This window comes from Podarcis muralis, chromosome 8 (genome assembly GCF_964188315.1).
Source record: "Podarcis muralis chromosome 8, rPodMur119.hap1.1, whole genome shotgun sequence".
Lineage (NCBI taxonomy): Eukaryota > Metazoa > Chordata > Lepidosauria > Squamata > Lacertidae > Podarcis > Podarcis muralis.
In genome coordinates, this window is record NC_135662.1 from 21046447 (window position 1) to 21068205 (window position 21759).

The window sequence follows — 21759 nt, forward strand, 5'->3', positions numbered from 1 at the left end:
AAGGGGGAGAGGAAGCAGGGCTTCAAAACTTTCACAGACAATTACTAGCACTAGAGGTGGCTTCCAGTGTTTATACCTTCTGGCATCTACAAAGACTCTTCTACTACTTGTGGCCCTCCATATGTTGTTGGATTCCAGCCCCCATCAGTCCTAGGCAGTATTGTTGGCGCTCAAGGATGTTAGGAAGCTACATCTGGAGACTGAGGAAAGTTCTTCTAGGACCTACCTACAAAGACTATTGGGAATGTGATCTTCTTCACTTCCCGATGGACCCAAGCAACCTACAGAACTAGAGGCACTGAGCAAACCACTGTTTGCTTGTGAAAGCAAGTGAGCCTTGATTTCAAGGAATGGCCACCGCTACCTCTAATCCCCCTCACCTGTTCTCTCACTCCAGAGGTGCAGCAGGGTCTAGGCCTAGAATACTACCCTAACCGCCCTCGCCCCAAAAGGAAAAGCAAGTGTGCAAATAAATGGCAGAGGCTCCTACGAAGACAGCTGGAGGCATGTGAGCAACCAGGCTGCTTTCCGAAACTGGCCCAGCCCTCCCTGCTGAGCTTTGACAGGGGCAGGAGCAGCTCCTGCAAGGCACAGCCCGCCTCTTCTTGCTGCAGCTGCAAATACAACTTTTACTACTCTCCCCCCCCCCCATGCTGGCGAAGTGATTGTATTGGTCTTGAGCCACACCTCTTTCTTGCCCTCCTGATTTCCAGGTGTCACAGCTGAAAGGATCTGGGCCCAATCTCCACCACAACAAGCAAGTCCACATGTGAGAGGAATCCTTGCGCAGAAATAGCTGCCTTTGCACACCCACCCAGCATGCCTATACCTTTTCCCTTTGGGTGTCATTGAATATGAAGGAGGAAGACCACGGGTAGACTACATACAATATATGTGTGTGTGTGTGTGTGTGTGTGTATATATATATATATATACACTCACATATAATATTGTGCATGCACAGAAAATACACATGCAACACACATGTACCTACTGACAAATGCACACGTACATAGTCTGCATGTGGCGATAGATAGATAGATATCTCACATACATACATTTATGTACAAAATGACATATATACTGCTGGCTTCCTGAGCGCTTCCAATATTGGATAGCTTCAGCATGCTCAGGGACCCCAAGTTTTGTGTCCCTTTTGTAGGCAATGTATGCTTTCCCGTGCATTCTGCAATCTCCACTGGGCCCACACCCAGCCTTCTTACACTTGTGGGCCCCAGTTTCTCCTGACAGCAACGCAAGGCGCCAGTTTCCCTACTTACCCCCGCCCCACCTCTGGGATGGGATAAGGAGGGGAATGGGGAGCCCCCCCACACACACACACCAGGATGCCCTTCTCCCCCCCACACACATCCCCCGCCCCAACCACCACCTGCAACCACGCTTGAGAAAGGGGGCGGCGGGCTCTTCCAACTTCTCGCCCCACCCGAGCTGAACTCTGGAGGCCCGCTCCGCCTCGGCTTCCTCATGGCTCCCCGGAGGCCTCCTTTCCCCCGACCCAAAGTAGCCCTGGCCCTAGAGAAGCCCGCATTCCTATACCTTTCGTGACGTGTGCGAGGCGGGGGGGGCGGAAGGGGAGAATAAACGGGGGGGGGCGAGGGAAATTTATCCCCTAGGACCCTGCCGCCCCATAAGCGGAGTTCCTCCTCCCGAGTAAACCCCGCACCGTCCCGACCCCTCAGCGCCACGGGGAGGCCTCCTACCTATCGGGGGCTCCGGCTTGGGCTCCCCCTCGTGCAGGGTGTCCTGGAAGTGGACCTGGCGGGGGCCCCCGGAGCCGGGCGCGGCGCCCCACAGGCGGCTGGCGGTGCCCCTCAGCAGCCGGCTGCTCTTGCCCGTGAAAGTCGTGAGGTACTCCATGAGGCGACACGGACGGGGAGCGCGGCGCTTGGAAAGGGTCTTCTCCCCGCTCCGAAGGCCGGGGGGGGGGGTGAGGGTGGGGGTCGCGCCGCCTGCCTCTCGAGCCTCCCTCGGAGCCGGTGGCCTCACAGCAAGCCCGCCCGAAAAGCCAAAAGGGCCGGCGAGAAGGGCTCGACCCGCCGGGCGAAAAGTTGGGCAAAAGTTTTTCTTTGACAGGCTCCGCCTCGAGGCTGCGGCGCTTAAAGGGGCCGCGCCGCGCGGCGTGGGTCTACGTAGTACTATCGTAGATGTGTAGGGTTGGAATGGGAGCCCCAGGGTCATCTAGTCCAGCCCTCTGCGAAGTGCAGGGATCCGGCGTGGGCTCGAACCACCGATCTTCTGGTTACCGGACTCACCGACCCACTGCGCCTTGGTGGCGGCCGTACAACAGTTTATTATTTTGTACATAAATGTGTATGTATATACTACGTACACACTTCGTATGTGTGTGTTTGTCGGTAGGTACGTGTGTGTTGCATGTATATTTTCTCTGCATGCATGCATGCGTGCGTGTATATATATATATATATATATATATATATATACACACACACACACACACACACACACACGTGGAAGACAGGAGTGCCTGGCGTGCTCTGGTCCTTTCAGTCACGAAGAGTCGACTAAACAACAACAACAAATATATATACACACACACACACACACACACACATATACACACACACACACACATATACATATATATATATACATACACCCACACCCACACCCACACACACCATATTGTATGTAGTCAGTGGGATCTTGCCTCTGTTTGTGTGTAACACATACACACTATGTATGTGTGTATTTTTAAGTAGATACATGCCTTCGTATAGCATGTGCAGTTGTGCATGTGCTATATAATATGTATAGCGTGTGAGTGGCTGATATTTCCATATGCAGTTCTGTACTGTGTGAAGTCCTGGATAAACCTGTGCCCAGGATTGTGCCTTGAGGCTTTGTTTCAGCAAGGATTGAGGGTTAAGGGGTCCTGCCAAAAGTTTTACATAAAAGGTGTTTTTTAAAAAAGAAAAGAAGGGCTGTTAAGGAAGTAAGTGATGCAAGGTCATCCATATTTCCTGGGAGGCAATTTGTTGATGGGCTGCTAGTTTGAAGAATGGTTTTTCTCCCAAGAATTCTGCACTTGAAAATATTCACTTAAATCCTTTTTCTTAAACTTAGATATGTGATGGCTGTTTGTGACTTGTGGCAGGATTTTGATTTTTTTAAAGCATTTGTATGTATTGGTGGGGTTTTTTTAAGGCCAGGTAATAGCAAGTATTATTATACTGCATTATAGTTACACATAGGTTTGTGGTACGGGAGTGAACTCACGTTATTGAGTAATTTTGGCATGTGTGCTTTACACAAGAGTTCTGACATCTCATACAATGTGCTGGGTGGCTGCAAATAGCACAACACCCATTTACTTGAGGCTTAAAGCTGGCTAATGAGCCCCACTTTTTTTAAAAAAAAATAATACATCACGTAAACAAGAGTTCAGTCATTGAGCAAATGACTCAGTCACTTCTGTAGGAAGAACAGCATGTCTTGGAAATATAATTTAAAAATATAGATGCCCTGTATTTTTATCCAAAGCTAATTTAAATAGTTGGGTGTTTCAGCTATGGCATATACCTGCAGCCCTTGTTTGTGAAAAAGTGCCTAGAATGGAAGGAGCTTGATTAAATCCATTGCCCATTATTTTCCCACATTTCTTGTAGCAAATAAACCATGTGGCAATAAGAGAGTGGGTTCCCATGGTCTGTTTGCTATGGAAAATGTGGGGAAACAATGGTAGATTATTGTGCCAAACAAGAAGCAGAACTACAACTGGTAGTAAATAAATTTTCTGCTTTTGGTTTCTCCTGCTGGTGTTTACTGGCACAGGAGTCATGGCAGGGAGGGCTCAAAGCCAGAAACTCTTGTTACTGGTATCTAGGCTGAGCTTGCTATGTGACCACTTCACCCAGGTCTAGATTTTTCAGTGTAGACCAACAGTTTACCATAATTTACCACACTCATTACTAATCAACTTTGGGAGGTATGATAACTTACCCTCCGTGCACTGCTGAGGGAGACCCGAGGGTGGTGAAAAGGGAGAGGGCCTTTTCAGTTGTGGCTCCCTGTCTGTGGAGTGCTCTCCCCAACGAGCTCTGCCAGGCACTTTCGTTGACATCCTTTTGGCACCAGGTAAAGACTTATCTTTAGGACGCGGGTGGTGCTGTGGTCTAAACCACAAAGCCTAGGGCTTGCCGATCAGAAGGTTGGCGGTTCGAATCCCCACGACGGAGTGAGCTCCCGTTGCTCGTCCCTGCTCCTGCCAATCTAGCAGTTCGAAAGCACGTCAAAGTGCAAGTAGATAAATAGGTACCGCTCCAGCCGGAAGGTAAATGGCGTTTCCATGCGCTGCTCTGGTGTGCCAGAAGTGGCTTAGTCATGCTGGCCACATGAACCGGAAGCTGTACGCCGGCTCCCTTGGCCAGTAAAGTGAGATGAGCGCTGCAACCCCAGAGCCGTCCGCGCGACTTGACCTAATGGTCAGGGGTCCCTTTAGCTTTAAAGACTTATCTTTAGATAGGCAAATGTGATCTTGTTTTGCTATTATTGTGCTGCCAAAGCTTCCTGTGGGTGTTATGGGGGTTTGTTTTGTTCTGTTTTTATGATATAGTTTATTTATTTTTATGTTTTAAATGTCTTGTAAATTGCTTGAAGACCTTCGGGTAACAAGTGTTTAACAAGTGCAATAGTAATAAAAAGGTTTGTTGGTTTGTTTGTTTTTTAAAGGTAAAGGACCTCTGGATTGTTAAGTCCAGTCAAAGGCGACTATGGGGTTGTGACATTCATCTCGCTATCAGGCCGAGGGAGCTGGTGTTTGTCCACAGACAGCTTTCTGGGTCATGTGGCCAAACCGCGTCTGGCGCAACGGAACACCGTGACGGAAATCAGAGCACATGGAAATGCCATTTACCTTACTTCCACAGTGGTACCTATTTATCTACTTGCACTGGCGTGCTTTCGAATTGATAGGCTGGCAGGAGCTGGACAGAGCAACAGGCACTCACTTCGTCGCAGGGATTCAAACCGTCGAGCTTCTGATCATCAAGCCCAAGAGGCTCAGTGGTTTAGACCATAGCGCCGCCCACTCCCCTTCAATAGTAATAATAATAACAAATAAAATGGATATATTATAATATTTTTGTACTATTTTCACAATTAACATTACTGGTTGGTTGGTTGGTTGGTTGGTTTTACAAGTGCAGTATATTATTAAGATTTGGTTTTTACAGTTATTTTCTTGGTTGGTAATAACAGCAAAGTTAAACTTCACCTCCAGGTACCACCCTGCAGTTGCAGAGCAGAACTAACAGGAAGAAAGGACACCAAGGTCCTGCCAAATTTCACTTGCAAATGCCTATCTGGGTGAGGAAAATCACTGTAAAGAGTGGGAGTGGAGGATGGGAAAGGGAGGGGCTTTTGCAAGTGATTTTCTGTGAGTTGAAGGAAGGATTATACAAATAATAATCCACTTCTCGCCTGCTGATTCTCCCCTGCTTTTTCTCAAGCCCTGTATTACAGGAAAAGTGGGAAAATGTGGGATTGGTCTTCTGTGCAAGTTTTGGCAACTCACAGTCCCCGTCCCCCTCCTTGCAGGTAGATTTGAGCGCTCCCATCGCTTACCATCCAATAAAATGGCAAAGAAACAAGAGGCCAAAATTAGCAAAAACTTCAAGGCACAGGAAAGTTGTTGTGTTTTTTAAAACAACAACAGAGGATTAAGGTAGGAAAAGGTAAAACTATAGAACAGCATGTGGCGGTGACCTGTAATTACTCTGGGGACAAATGTGGTGCCAATAAAAATAAGTGCTAATTGCAGCAGTGAATGCCAGGCATACTGCCAGTAGATGCTGTGCGAGCTCTCAGGGAAATTCTGCTTGCACAAATGGCTGCTGAATAACTCCTGAGCCTCCTCTGAGGCACTCTTGCCAAATTTCCATGATACTCTGGTCTTCAGATAAACATGTGCCAAGCAAAAAGGTGCCTTATTTCTCTGTTGTCGATTAAATCTGAATTAGTTCTTAAATGTGAAAAATCTACAGTGTGATCATGTCCCTTCTATATATTGTTCAGGGGTACATGCATGAGATGGATATCTGGGGCATAGCTGTCAACCGTCCCTTATTTGGTGGGAAAGTCCCTTATCCCAGCGCCGTGTCCCGCTGCTGTCCCTTATTGATGATCCTTAAATTTTCCGGGTTTCAAAGGAAGCAGCTCCTCTCCCTCCCTCCCTGCTGGCCAGGGAGGAGGGAAGCTCCAACTGTGTTGCTTGGCTGCGTTGCTTACCCAATAAGGAATCTAAGAACAACTGGGGGGGGGGTGGAGCTTGCATGCCTTGTGCCGATCAAATCGGCCGCATTGTCTGGGGACTTGCCTTTGCTCAGCGCTTCCCAGCGGAGAGGTGGTGGTGGTTTTCCTTGCTGCATGCCCTTTGCCGGGTTGCTGCGCTGTGGGAACCACCGCTCGAGGCTTCGTTTGGCTGCTGGCTGGGCTTTCTGCCTTTGGCTCGAAGGGGCTCAGAGGTTGAACATACCTGTGGCCTGAAAATCCCTTATTTTGGCTGCTGGTCCCTTATTTTTGAGGCTGCTGGTCCCTTATTTTCAAATCTGTAGGTTGACAGCTATGATCTGGCGCATAGGCTGGTGCATGTAATTTTGAGGAGCCTGGCCAATGCTTACAGCGGGTGACCATCAATGTTCCCCCTAGTGAGAACCAGCAGCCCAGTTGCGCTAGATAGTCCTGAATCATGCCATTCATATGCAGCAAGCGCACCAACTCTTAATAAATAACCTTTACCTATGAAGGGCTGCACAAAAGGGCACATTTTGCCAAAGGCCAATTGCCCATCAGAATGCTGCATTGACAAAAGAAAGATGGGGAAAACAACCCTGTACCTACTGGAGTTTTAATGATAATATTTATTTTTAAGATTAATATGAATCATAATATCTAGTGGCTTAACAAAACATCCAACGTTACAGTTTCCTCCCTAGTTTATGTCCTATCCTTTCCATTCTCAGGCACAGGACCAATAAAACTCATGTTATGCAGAGACCACTACATGAAATGATATAATATCTGGGGGGAAATGAAGAGGAACCCATTTCAGTTAGTCTTCACTAACACACTTGAAGAACAAGGGCCACATAGTGTTTAAAAGTATCAGTCATGACCCGGTTGTTGGTTTTTTTAAAAAAATAAGCCATCCATTTATTGACTGCCAAACAGGAAAGTTCTAGCCAGTTATGAATCCCAAGTATAGTAGCTGTTTTCCAAAGCCTAAGAAAAAAATCCTTAGCTAGTATAAAAGCTCTGCAGAGACAGGCTGCTTGTGAGTCAGACAGGGCCCATGCTATTGGTACATAACCTAAAATAGCATAAGTAAACATACAGAACTATATTGATTGACATGCTGGGAAGGACACCCATCACATGCCAATTCCAGAGCATAGGTGTTGAAGTTGCACCTGTAGTGTGCATCTGATTCCACAACATATGTCAGGTGAGAAGTGACTTATTCTCCTGTAGTTAATGTTTAGTTGAATTAGGCCTACCTCGTATACAACTCTTAAAGGTACAAGAGACGTCACATGGGCTAGAAATTGCAGCACTATGTGCAACTCATCTTCAGTCACATGATGTTTAGTAAAACTCAGAATATATTACTGCATTCCTTCTAAACATGCATATAAAAATTCCATTATGCTTTTTTATGTGGACTTTTTTTTTTAAAGTGAGATTGCTAATGTACAGAAATCAAGCTCCACTCCTGAAATCTAAACTGAACTTGAATAAATGAATTTTAAGTGTCACAGTATATTTGATTATTTATTTTATGAAAGTATTTACATACCACTATATCATGAAGTATCAGGGCAGTATACAACATTAAAACACCGAACACCTTTAAAAACAATACAGATAATCATTAAACTGACTGGCAAATAAATAAATAACATAGTTTATGCCTGCCAGCATAAAAAGATCTCCCAAGAGTCGCCTGAAAGTCAAAAGTGCCTACTGAATCTCTGCTGGAAGAGTGTTCCATAGCATTGGACTGGAAACATTAAATTCCCAATTTCAAATTGAGGCAATTTGGGCTTCTGTAACACAGGGGGCAATTATTTATTATTATTTATTAAATTTGTATACCACCCTTCATCCGTAGATATCAGGGTGGTTCTTGTATAAAAATGCAAGAGAAGAACACGAAATGCATAATAAAAACAAGAACAAAACAGCAACAACCCGATTAACGCCCCCACCCCTCTAATAGTGCTCTTCTGGATTATCTCAGTGATCGAGTTGGGAAATAAGGGCTCAGGTGGTCCTTAAGGTATCCTGCACCCAAGTTGTTCAGGGTTTTGAAAATGGACACAAGACCCTTAATCCTGTCTGGGTAGCATATGGACAGCCAGTGCACAGCTGTTTTAGCAGAGGTACCACATGTGGTTGGCTGTCTGAGCCACTGCATTCTGCATCAGTTGGGAGCTTTGGGACCTGTCCCAAGGGCAGCTCCACATAGAGTGCATTGTAGTAATCTAGGAACAAGGTTACTAATTCGTGGACCACACTGTCCAAGTAGTCCCAGTCCAGACATGGCTGTAGGCTGCCGTACCAGACTAAAGCGGTAGAAGGCACTCCTAACCACATGGGTCACTTGGGCATTTTTGTTTAGTTTCCAGGATCCCCCTCCTGCCCCCAAGGCTCGTACCTGTTTCTTTAGAGAGAGTGTATATGAATATATTTCAGTTTATAGCTCAGGGTAAAGAGCTTTCAACAAACGCTGAATCTAGTGATTTTTCATGCACAGGCCTCTTTGGAGAGTATACTTCCATTAGTTTAAAGTCATTCCTTTTGCAAAGGATTGCTGTGGCATTTCTGTCACAGATCTTGCTGCATTGTTCTTGCAGGCTGAAGGACTGCTTGCACAGCAATAATTAGAATTAGATTCCGTTTTTTGTGTGTAACATTTAATTTCAGTTAACAATCTCAGAAGAGTTTTATGTTTAACATGCATTCAGATTTTACTGTTATCTTATAAAGTCTAATGAGCCTAAAAGCAGAAAAGTCATGCCTGTCAGATGTTATTTCTTAGATAACCAGCTCTCCTGCTCCCTCTGTGTCTTGTATAGGATCTGAGAAATACATGCTATTAAGTTCTCAGTATTTATTTTTGCTTCTAAAACAATTACAGCTTGATCGTGTGCACGTTTATTGAAAACTAGGCCCCATTACATTAGTGGGTCTAACAGTGCACTCCTATACATATTTACAAAGAAGTAAGCCCCATTGAGTTAAATGAGGCTTAGGCCTCCTCAATATTCCCTTTTTATTGCGCATTCATGATTATGTGTGTTCATAATGCTATCGGGGCAGTACACGTGATCCTGCTTTCAATACTGTTTATGCCTGCAAAAGTTTTGGGGCAGTCACACTACTTCATTTCCAATCAGTGCATATCTTGTACCTTCCTGCTGAAATCCTGTACCTTTTTTATCCCACAAAACTTCTGGTTTAGTTTGGTCCCATTTTCATTGTTCTGTTGCCCCTCTGGACAGCAATAACATGGCAGCAATGGGGGAGAATCGCAGAACAAACTAAAGCACAATAAATGCACAACTAATGCACCATTATTGTGTCAAGAACGCGTTGCAGATTATGACCGCAATAAAACGCTAGACATTTCCTACCCTTTATGGTACTTTAAACATCTGCTACTTGAGATGGGCTGCCTTACCATGGCCATATTTCCACAGAGCTCAACTGGGGCTTAACTCCTGATTAAGTGATCTCACTTGAGGTCTCCTGAAAGTTGATTAAAAACTTAAGAACCTTGCTACATAAGACCAAAGTCCAGCACTGAAGCCTTACAGTGGCACATGCATGATATGAGTGCAACAGTGCGCTCCCCACTTGCGATTCAGAGGAAACTGCCTCTGATACTGATGGTAGTTAAGGCTGGGCAATATCTGGTTTTCAACACTGTGACATACCACTAGCTAAACATTGCGATATACCAATATATCACAATGTCTGAAATAAGGATGGAGCTATGAAGAGGCATTGGCTGGCTTCACAATTTTCCCTGCATCGTGATTTTTGCCAGTGCCTGCTCTTGTGATTCGCTACCCACTGCATGAGGTAGGGGCTGGCAGAGTTAACAGGAGATGCAGGAATTGAGAGAAGCATTGGCTGGCTTCACAGTTTTTCCACATTGTGATTTTTGCATAGTGCGTGCACACACACACACACACACACACACACACACACACATCATGATCTGCGATATATTGCCAGGTCAAAAATTATGAAACCGATATGACAATATGGACTTCAAACCTGTTTCGGACAATATATCAATAATATCGCCCAGTCCTAATGACAGTACACAATCTCTTCTCTCACTGTAGAAGACATAAATGTTTGAGGCCATTATGACTCTAGCTTGTAGTGTCAGTTTAGTACTGGGGACACCCAAGTTCCTATCACCATAAACCTAATTCTACGTAATGTGCCTCACAGGGTTGTCGTGAGGATAAAAGTGGGCTTGGGGAATAATCACCCCAAAAAACAGCAAGATAAAAATGCAATAAATTCCAGCTTTTGTCACCCTCCTTTCTTTCATGTTTGTCTAAAGACTAATGACGTTGCTGTGGCACCTAAATAACTGAATTGATTGCCCATATGATGCCCTGGTACACAGTTGGTGCTTAATTCAGGGTAGGGGCCTCCATGTAATTATGGTATGAAAAGTACCTGGAGCACAGAATTTGAGGTTTCCCAGAGTGCCTTGGTAATAAACAAAACACTGTGCACAGCTGAGCAGTATTCAGACACGTGGTCTGTAAAAAATCTTTGAGCCTGGAAACCTGAGAGACAAAGAATGTGTCAAGAGTAACCATACGCTCATTTCTCATAATCGTATGACTAGCCTCAATCTGAATATCAACAACGTGATCTGCAGATTATGCACAGCTTGCCTTCAGCCTCTGGAAGTGCATATTTTTGAAATTTATGCCAATGAACTGTTTCAACAAACGGCAAGCAGCTTTTCTGATAACTCTTTTGCCACATGCAATATTTGCCCATACCAACTTTTGGATCAGCCTGGACAGCTAACTTGCAAGGCTGGCTTTGAAAATATTTTTTGCTGCTTGTTTTCAGTTTGTCAGTAACAATACATTCCTTGTATGTATGGATTGGCATGTAGGCACTAAAATGTGTGTGTGTGTGATACACTTTTCAGGTAGTTTTCTTTTCATGTACCATACAAATTACTCTTCAATGTTGTCCCTGCTGACTTGGTGTTATCTAAAATTAACCACCAACCTCATTAATATAAAAAACTATAATGCATATACAGTATTATAGACTAATCTAATTAAACCTGCTTCACGTGTCCTGTATTCCACCTTAAGACACTTAACAAAGTACAGAGTTTTGCTCTTAAATCAGTGATGACAGGTGAGGGGCAGTGGTACTGTGCAACACTGCCAAAATGGCACCCCTTAACCTCACTGCCACCCCACTCCTATGAGTGCATCCGGGACAGCTTGACCAGACTTTTTCAAGCATTGGCAACCTCACAGTTAGATTACTGCAATGCGCTCTATGTGGGGCTTCCCTTGGAGGTGGCCTGCAGGTTGCAGCGGGTGCAGAATGCAGTGGCTAGCTAGCTTGTGAGGACAAACTAGTGGCAGCATATCACACATTAATTGCAGGATTTGCCAATTTGCTACTGGGCCAAGTTCAAGGTGTAGGTACTAAGATATACTGGAGTACTGTGTCCAGTTCTGGGCACCACAGTTCAAGAAGGACACTGACAAACTGGAACGTGTCCAGAGGAGGGCAACCAAAATGGTCAAAGGCCTGGAAACAATGCCTTATGAGGAACGGCTAAGGGAGCTGGGCATGTTTAGCCTGGAGAAGAGGAGGTTAAGGGGTGATATGATAGCCATGTTCAAATATATAAAAGGATGTCATATAGTGGAGGGAGAAAGGTTGTTCTCTGCTGCTCCAGAGAAGCGGGCACGGAGCAATGGATCCAAACTACAAGAAAGAAGATTCCACCTAAACATTAGGAAGAACTTCCTGACAGTAAGAGCTGTTCGACAGTGGAATTTGCTGCCAAGGAGTGTGGTGGAGTCTCCTTCTTTGGAGGTCTTTAAGCAGAGGCTTGACAACCATATGTCAGGAGTGCTCTGATGGTGTTTCCTGCTTGGCAGGGGGTTGGACTCGATGGCCCTTGTGGTCTATTCCAACTCTATGATTCTATGATTCTATATACATCCCTATACAGGGCAGGACAAGGTTACTAGAGACCACCTTATTATCCCTTATACACCCAGTACATAGCTGCAGCAGTGGCAGACTTTGAACACTCAAATTATAGAAGCACTCTGTGTGATGCTAAAATTCAGTGCTCCCACTCCACTTCTCTTGAGCTCTGTTCTACAGCATTGATTTGGTGACCCCTGCAGTGCAGCGCCCAGACTTTTAGGGTGGTTGCGCCACCGTAAAACCACATCTGGCTTCAGTCTGCGGGAGATTCTCTTCTGAAAGTTCCACAGATCTCAGAAATGCTGGGTTTGACCTATAAAGTCTCTCAAGTCCAAAATCACTCAAGGACTGGTTCTCTCCATATGAACTGACCCAGACCCTATGATCAACTACCCCAGAAGGAGAGTTGATGTACTCCTCCTCCTCCTCTAACACACCACTTGGTTGGAATGCTTATCTTTTCATGAAGATCTGCAGTGTGGGCTGGGCTAGGTAAGGAGCAGATCTCACTTCCAGAGGTGCTGTGGTCTCTCTTCAGCTTTCTCAGAAGGCAACCAGAGCTGCTCTCCCAGGCCCTAGAATGCTTCCCCCCAAGAAACGGCTCCACCAACTTTCAGTGGTGACCGTTGGAATAGGTACCGCAGAATAGGATGAGGATCTGGAGATAAGAGCGATGCTTTTTCAAACTGCTCTGTGGAGCCCAACAACAAAGGCTCCTCATGTGTTTAGCTGAGCATTCAACGGCTTGGAAAACTTCCTAAACTTGTGCTCATCAGGCTGACTCTTATCCTACAGTGGCAGCCATGGGGAAGTGCTATGTTCAGATGGGTTGGCATGGGGCCTAATAGACCAAGGTCACTGCCCCATGTTAACCTTGGTAATATCCCAGAACCCTCAGTCATGTGCTAGGATTCCATAGCAGACATTCAGGGGTTAGAAGTTGAAAAACTGGAAAGCAGAATGAGACTCTGTCATCGGACAGAGTGCTGGATACCCTTCCACAAGTCTCACACATACATTTTGTTTCAACCTCATCTGCAAAACAGAATAATAATCCTGTGCACATATGTTTGGAGACCTATCTCACTGATTTCAATAGGACTTGTGCCAGCAATGGGAAACTTGTAGACTTCTAGATGTTGCTGCACTGCAACTCCCATCATTCATAACCATTGGCTGTGCTGGGGCTGGAGTCCAAATACATCTGGAGGGCCACAGATTGCCCGCTGATTTACACCTGAGTAAGTGTGCATAGTGTTACAACCTTAAACATTTGATTAAATATAAAAAAGTGATCTATGGGTGGTATTCAACTCAGAGTAGACCCACTGAACAGTATGCTCATGCATTTCAGCGGGTCTACTCTGAGTAAGACCTAGCTGACTATCACCCTTAGTTCTGCATTAGAAGCCCAAATTGAACATACCTTTCATTTGTGAGTAGAGCATGTCTTCAGATTGCTGCAGGATCAGAAACAGCAACGGCTGAATTGGCTTCAGTGGAGGCAGTTCTGCTTTTATAATGGTTCGAGCTCTGAGCTGCAAACGAAGTGCTTCGCTGCTGGGGATTGGCTCTCATTCGCGTGAAGTGCTTCGAGGAGTGGGGTGCCTGTTTCCTTCTTAGGAAACAGGCCCTCGCTGCTATAGTGATTCAGTCACCCCACTGGAATGACTCTTAACAGTAGCCACAGGAAATGTGTGGTTATAGAACTAACTGAATTGGTTACAGTTAGTTCTGTAATACACTGGGACAGCAAACTCTTTTTGAGGTCTGTTACTGAAACTAAGCAGAAGCAAAACAGACAGTCTTCAGACCATTTTAATCATTCAAGGACACACATCTCAATGTTAGCACTTAAAGGAGGAATAGGGAGCCATTATTCTGGATCTAGGTATGAGGGACAGCATTGTGCTGGGTTCAGATAACCACCCACTGCTTCCACTTTTGGAACTTACTGTGTAATAAGCCCTAGCTTGCCCAGCTGTTAACAGCTGAAACATGCTTGGTTCATCAAGACCGCTACATGTTTTGGATTAGTGTTTTTTAATGTGGAATTTTATCCTGCTGTTCATATTATTTTGCTCTGTTGTATATTTCTGCCCTGGGACCATATGGCAAAGGGTGCATTATCCATTTTATAGATTGTGCTCTAGCTATTTCCTTTTTGTATGTTCCCTCCTTTCTCTCTAGGAACATTTATCCTTCCCTTTCCAAAAAGCATTCCTGGTGCATTGCACGTTGCTTGGGATTTTTTATTTTATTTTATTTTGAGCAAGTGATGTATATTTGTATGTTTATATGTTTACCTGCTCTCCTGCCACACACACACAAGACTGCAGCAGAGGACACTGACGATTAGGAGAGTGGGGGGCAGATTCAGATTTGGACATATCAAGCCAGTTTCTGATTCGTTTTGTCTGTGGCAGGGGAAGGAGCACTAGAGGAACTTTTAAGCAGTGTGCACACTGCTTGTCCGCACTAAACCACAGCTTGTTCTAAACTATGCACCGGGCCAAAGTCTGAAAAGCTAATTCCACAAGCGAATCATGCAGTGATCTCATTGCAAATTAGCTATGTTCAGTTTCTTATTAAAGATACTGGTTCAAATTCAGACTTGGTTGTAAAGAGCGAAAATCTAATTGAAATCAAACTTGTTTTGCCTTCTTGTGAGCATATTGCTATTTTCCCCAGGGCATTTTTTAATGCAAAATGCAATTGCATCACCATATCAGGCCTCGTCTGCAACACACTACTTATTTAAAATGTTTAAAATACAATTGCTTTGTGCCTCCATTGTCTCTAAATGCAATATATGAGCATCTAAATGCAACGGATATATATTTTTTCAGTCATTTGAAATAACCCAACAAACCTGTTGTTTTCCTTCTCTATAATTTTGCTCATCTAAGCTCCAAACATTAATCTTCCACCAGGCATGAAGAAAGTGTGGTTTACTTGCTTGCACAATTCAAATGGTTAGCAACTGAAAACGATGAGCAACAAGGGACCATGATAATATCTTAGCAAAACACGGTGCTGCCTTACATAGCAAAGTATTTTATAGCTGCTACAATGGGTTCCAGAGGAAAACATATTGGATGTGCTCTCACAAGGGAAGTGGGACACTTGAGACAGAAACAACCATGTGTAGGGAAGACAAGATGATTTAATGGGATTTGCAAAGCCCTTGTTGGCGTCACAGCAGAAACTTTAAGAGTCCTCCAGATATCAGTCAAAATCTATCCTCCAGTGGATTTTAAGCTCACATAATTGACGTGATATATGTGAGTTGCTGAGAGATTTAGTGGGGAGGAGTTGGGTAGGAGAGGGTTAATGGAACCAAAAAGGCTGCAAGAAATAATAGCAAACATGTGAGATGCGTTTTTTTATTGGGGAGGAAGCCAGTGGATGCATTCTGAATGGCTGGGAAATAACAAGAAGGTCCTGGAGCAGGATGGCACCAACAGGTATGGACCTGCCTACTCCATGTGCCTGCTTCTTGGGAGAAGAGTGATGACAAACCTAGACAGCATCTTAAGAAGCAGAGACATCACCTTGCCGACAAAGGTCCGTATGATTAAAGCCATGGTTTTCCCAGTAGTGATGTATGGAAGTGAGAGCTGGACAATCAAGAAGGCTGATCGCCAAAGAACTGATGCCTTTGAATTATGGTGCTGGAGGAGACTCTTGAGAGTCCCATGGACTGCAAGAAGATCAAACCTATCCATTCTTAAGGGAATCAGCCCTGAGTGCTCACTAGAAGGACAGATCGTGAAGCTGAGGCTCCAATACTTTGGCCACCTCATGAGAAGAGAAGACTCCCTGGAAAAGGGAGGGCACAAGGAGAAGGGGACGACAGAGGACGAGATGGTTGGACAGTGTTCTCAAAGCTACTAACATGAGTTTGACCAAACTGCAGGAGGCAGTGGAAGACAGAAGTGTCTGGCATGCTCTGGTCTTTGGGGTCACGAAGAGTTGGACACAACTAAACAACAACAACTCCATGTGTTTACAGAACACATGGAGAAACACTTGTGAAAAGCCATATAACAGTTCACAGTATGCTAGGCATGTTTACCTGGAAATAGTCCTATGGATTTCAGTGAGAGTTCGACCCCAGTAAGTGTGCTTACCCACCCACTGGAATGATCAGAACAACCTATATAATATCCCAGTATATGAAGATTGGGCTACAATGCAGCCAAAATTAGGAGTTGCTTTGGTGAGATTGATTTTAATCACACGTTTTACTTTCTGTCAAACTCACTGGGATATAAAATATTGAAACTACACTTTAGTTCTAAGCAAACTGGTTCATGAACCCATGGTCTAATTTTTGGTACTCTTAACTTGCCAGCATGTCACACCAGGTCACAGACATTACTAGTAATGAGATAGCTACAGATCTGGGGGATTAACTAATTAATCAGGAAACTGTCACTGACGAGGAGAGCCTCTAGCACTAAATATAAATTGGCTGGTTTTCCTATTCTCTTTTTAAAAATAAATACCCAGAGCACATTGTGAAGTGCCCTCTTTTTGTTTACAATGTAGAAAACTAATGGAGTGAATGTATAATACTACACAGTGAATGTTATGCCTAATGCAGAGTTATGCAAGATTAGATAGCAGATAATATTAAGATTTCAGAGCCACACTAGAAGAATAAATGTTAAGTGTTTCAAATGACTATATTTTGAGCAACAAGAGGAAACAGAGTTTTGTGGTTGAAGCAGAGAAGGAAGTTAGACATATCTAATGATGGAACAATGTTCTTGTGACCCTGTGCAAAGGACTTATGACCAACATCATTGCTGTTTTAAAAAACCCCTCAATATTTTGGCTGCACAGCTGTTCCTTCTGCATTGCCAAAGTCTTGAAAAGCTAACTTAATGGATAAAGAATAAGGAGAAAGGGGGAGGAATGTTAAAATTCAGTTATGTGTTTTGGTTTTGTTTGTTTTTTAAAGCATAGCAAAGATCTTGTTTTTGGAGTAATGAATTGGATGAAAATTAATGGAGAGTTAAGAAAAAGAATGTAAATCAACTGCATGCAGAGTTCTTGAAATATGGGTTAGGTTTCGCCACAAATTTTTACTGTATACTCATGTGTAAATTTATATAAGTAAAATCAAATTCATATCTACATAGATATATACCGTACATATAAAATAAATAAAAAAACTACAAGCAAAGTATGAGGGGATACCTCAGTCGAAACCAAATAAATAGGTAAGTTTTTTATGTTTAATATTTTATTGTATTTTTAATATTTTGTTGGAAGCCGGCCAGAGTGGCTGGGGAAACCCAGCCAGATGGGCGGGATATATAAATGATGATGATGATGATTAACGTAAATAAAAGCATCACAAAAAAAGGGGAAGCAAATTTGCATTACTGTGTGTGTGTGTGTGTGTGTGTGTGTGTGTGTGTGTGTGTGTGTGGACTTTATTTAAATTTCACACAGGAGAATCCAAGCCAATTAATTTCCCATCCAAATGACGCCAAATAAAATAAAACTTTTAAATCACTCCAAATCAATAGTTCGTCTTCAATTACTTTTCACCTAATTAATTTCAAACTCAGATACTGCTTTAAAATGTAATCAATTCCTCTTCAGTTAATTACTACCATCCATCAATTATAATTACCCCCCCCACGAGTTAAATTCAAAATAATCTATATAGATACATATATACAGATAGTGTAAAATTCCATTGGCAGGCAGGAGTTTACTATTAGATAAGGTGCCCAGCGGTAATCTGACTCCACGTTGACTTAATAAGCAAGCCATCAGCTCACGGCTGAGATTGAGGGGTATAAGAAATCTTCCCTTTAAAACTAGGTCTTTCAAGGGGTATACGTACTTAGAAATTTATTTATTTTTCTGCCATGTTATGGATACAGACACTTTGAAGACAAAGCTCTCAACTCTGATAGTGTATATGACTTGATAACGTTTATGGACAAATAACTGCTCACTTGTTCATCTCTCTAATCGTTCTGCTTACTTCAAATCTAATTTCATGCATAGAAACAAAGATGCTTCTTTTAGATTAATTACTTGTTTTGGCACACTAGCACACACTACATTTTTCAGTATTAATGGAGTCATCTAAATACGAAGGTTTGGATAGGCTTCTGTAACATTACAGAATAATGTTATTCTGGCATAACATAAATTAGTTATCATCTGCTTCCCACTATATTTTACAGAGTAGCTATCAGGCAAAATGTTTCATGTAGGAACAGACAACCTAAGCTCACTGTCAAAATCTATGAAGCTTTAAAATTCAACAGCAAAGACCTTGCAGAAGTCAGATCACTCGTTCTCTGATAACATATTAAAGATCAATGATGTATTAAGAATGTAAACTTAAAAGTACGACAGATTCTTCACTGTGCCTTTGGTTTACTAGAAGTCTACAGGAAACTAAAAGTTTTGGAAGAAGCTGTAATGTCTCTCCCTGGACAGTGCCCCTAAATAAGAAAAATAAAAAGTTTCATTAACGACAACCATACATCCAAATGAACATGAATAGGATCCAGGTACATATATCCATAAGGGACACTGGTGGCGCTGTGGGTTAAACCACAGAGCCTAGGACTTGCTGATCAGAAGGTCGGCGGTTCGAATCCCCGTGATGGGGTGAGCTCCCATTGTCTGGTTCCTGCTCCTGCCCACCTAGCAGTTTGAAAGCTCATCAAAGTGGAAGATATATAGGTCTCGCTCCGGCGGGAAGGTAAACGGCGTTTCCGTGCACTACTCTGGTTCACCAGAAGCGGCTTAGTCATGCTGGCCACATGACCCGGAAGCTGTATGCCGGCTCCCTCGGCCAATAAAACGAGATGAGCGCCGCAACCCCAGAGTCAGCCACAACTGGACCTAATGGTCAGGGGTCCCTTTACCTTTACCTTACATATATCCATGTTGTAAGTAATTGTTCTTGTTTGCGGCAGTGGATATTATCACCTGCATTTTATGACCAGTAACCAAATGACACTGGCGGGGATAAGGGCTGGCAGGCAGTTTAACCTGTAAACATGGATCTACTCTGAAATTTGCAGCCCTGATTTATACCATTAGCCATTTTGTGGCCCTGATAAATATCATTGTCTAGGGCTGCCATGCATCCAGGTTTTCCCAGGAATCAGATGGTCAAAATGGTGTCCAGGTGGATTTTCACCGAATCGGCAAAATGTCCGGGAAAACTACGTATGTGAAGGAAAGCTCAACAACTTTGAACCTCCCCCCCCCCCAAAAAAAGGTGAACAACTTAGTCCGGGTTTTCAATTTTGGGAATATGGCAACCCTACAGTGTACTACTGACACGCGGGTGGCGCTGTGGTCTAAACCACTAAGCCCTTCGGGCTTGCCAATCAGAAGGTCGGTGGTTTGAATCCCCACGACGAGGTGAGCTCCTGTTGCTCGGTCCCAGCTCCTGCCAACCTAGCAGTTTCAAAAGCATGCCAGTGCAAGTAGATAAATAGGTACCACTCTGGCGGGAAGGTAAACGGCATTTCCATGCGCTGCTCTGGTTTCGCCAGAAGCAGCTTAGTCATGCTGGCCACATGACCCGGAAAAACTGTATTCAGACAAACTCCGGCTCCCTCAGCCTGTACAGTGAGATGAGCGCCGCAACCCCAGAGTCGTCTGCGACTGGACTTAACTGTCAGGGGTCCTTTACCTTTACAGTGTACTGCTGGTAAGACCTAGGTTCAAATGCCAACTCTGCCATGAACTCGTAATCTGGGGTACGGGGTTCGTGTCTCCGCTCCTCCACATGCAGCTGCTGGGTGACCTTGGGCCAGTCACACTTCTTTGAAGTCTCTCAGCCCCACTCACCTCACAGAGTGTTTGTTGTGGGGGAGGAAGGGAAAGGAGAATGTTAGCCGCTTTGAGACTCCTTCAGGTAGTAATAAAGCGGGATATCAAATCCAAACTCTTCTTCTTCTTCACTGGGTAATCTTGGGCCAGTCCCCACCTCTCAAATGCAACCCACCTCTCAGAATTATTATGTGCATAAAACAATTTGGTCGTAGCAGAGGTATAAATGTAGTTAATAAATATCTTGAATGTTAAGAGTTGAGATCAACATGCTTCAGCTAAGCTAAAATTATATCTTAACAAAATTATGTTCTTCCTGTTTGGAAGGGGAAGAGAGATGGCACAGAACAGATGGCACCTAGCAGATGCTTAATATCCGATCAATTTCTGTGTATTTTTGTATTCCATCCTTGTATCTGTATAGTTTTAGTAGCTTGTTTTCCTTCTTTAAAAAACAACTGCATATGAGTGGCAAGCTATAGATTTTCAGAGCTTTCTCCAGACAGTTGTACTAACTTTCTTTGGATTCATAGCTGATGCTGTTTCCCTGATGGCTCCACTTCATAAATATGTCTTAAGGTAAGGAGCTGAATTTTTGTTCATCAGCTAAAATGTGATTTTGGGGAGCATGGCTGCCTCTTGAACCAAGGAGGCCAATGGCAGGGAAGCCCTGCAAGACCTAACAATGGTTGCTGTCACATTGCCACCATGTCATCATATGATGAACCGGGTCCAGCCAGGAGAGGAAGTCATGTGGGCAGACTTGTGGCCTCAGCAGGAAGGACCCAGCATTGCTAGAACTGATCTGCAAGATTATATAGTCAAACTTTATGCAAATCTGTTGTCTTCTTTTCAGGTTACGCATTTTCTTAATTTTTTTTGGCAATGCATAAAGGGTGGGAAACCAGTGGACCTCCAGATGTTGTGGGACTCTCATCAGCCTCACCCAACATGACCAATGGTCAAGAATGACTGAAGTTGTAGTGCATCAAAATCTGGAGGGCCAGATGTTCTACCAACATAAGTGGGCACTCTATTCTCCCTCCCACTACCACCCAATAATTTGGCCTAGTCACTGTTTGGATGGAAACCCTCTTAGGAACCCTGTGTGTGTCACCTTGAGCCTCCTGGAGGGAATGTGGGATATAAACAAAATGAGTAAATAAATGCCAGCAAACACTTACTAATAAACCATCTGTACTTTCCAACACAAACGCAAGTGGATAGAAGGACTTTAATTACAGTAAACATTCCACACCCCTTTTCCACAAGCTGAAGCCCAGAAGCCTGCAAAACAGGTTTCCACCTCTTGCTGAGCTCTAGATGTTTATATGAGGGAAAGGCTGCAAAAAGGTGGGTTTGGAAGCTGCAGTCTGAAGGAGAAATAGAGAGAAGACCTATAATGACATACAGCATGAATTGGCATTAAAGGGGGGGGGGAGAGGCTGCAAGCAGAACAAGCTTTCTGAAGAAAGCTGACCAAGTCATATCAGATTTACAATAAAACCAACAATCATCTTCATCACACAAGGGAGGTGTTCTCAGTGATGGGCTACCCAGTGTACTAAAACTGCCATCTTTGCAACAGAAGTGCAAAGGTAAACAGAAGTTTTCAGAGGCAGAGGTGCACTAAAATGGAATGCCCCTTCTTTGAAAATATACTGAGGC

General features: G+C 43.9%; 1 protein-coding gene across 4 annotated transcripts in view; it reads right to left on the reverse strand.

Annotated features, from left to right (window-relative positions):
* Nucleotides 1–21759, reverse strand: part of OXR1 (oxidation resistance 1) — a 246261-nt gene that overhangs the window by 52112 nt on the left and 172390 nt on the right. The window contains exon 1 of one of the 4 annotated variants that reach the window (XM_028736298.2): nt 1722–2081. The exons of 2 other annotated variants lie outside the window; for them this stretch is intronic. In XM_028736298.2, coding sequence (XP_028592131.2) covers nt 1722–1878 — 157 coding nt within the window. In that variant the 5' untranslated portion in view covers nt 1879–2081. Of the gene's footprint in view, nt 1–1721; nt 2082–21759 lie in introns of those variants that run through there. One more of the 4 variants, XM_028736296.2, reaches the window with a different exon arrangement.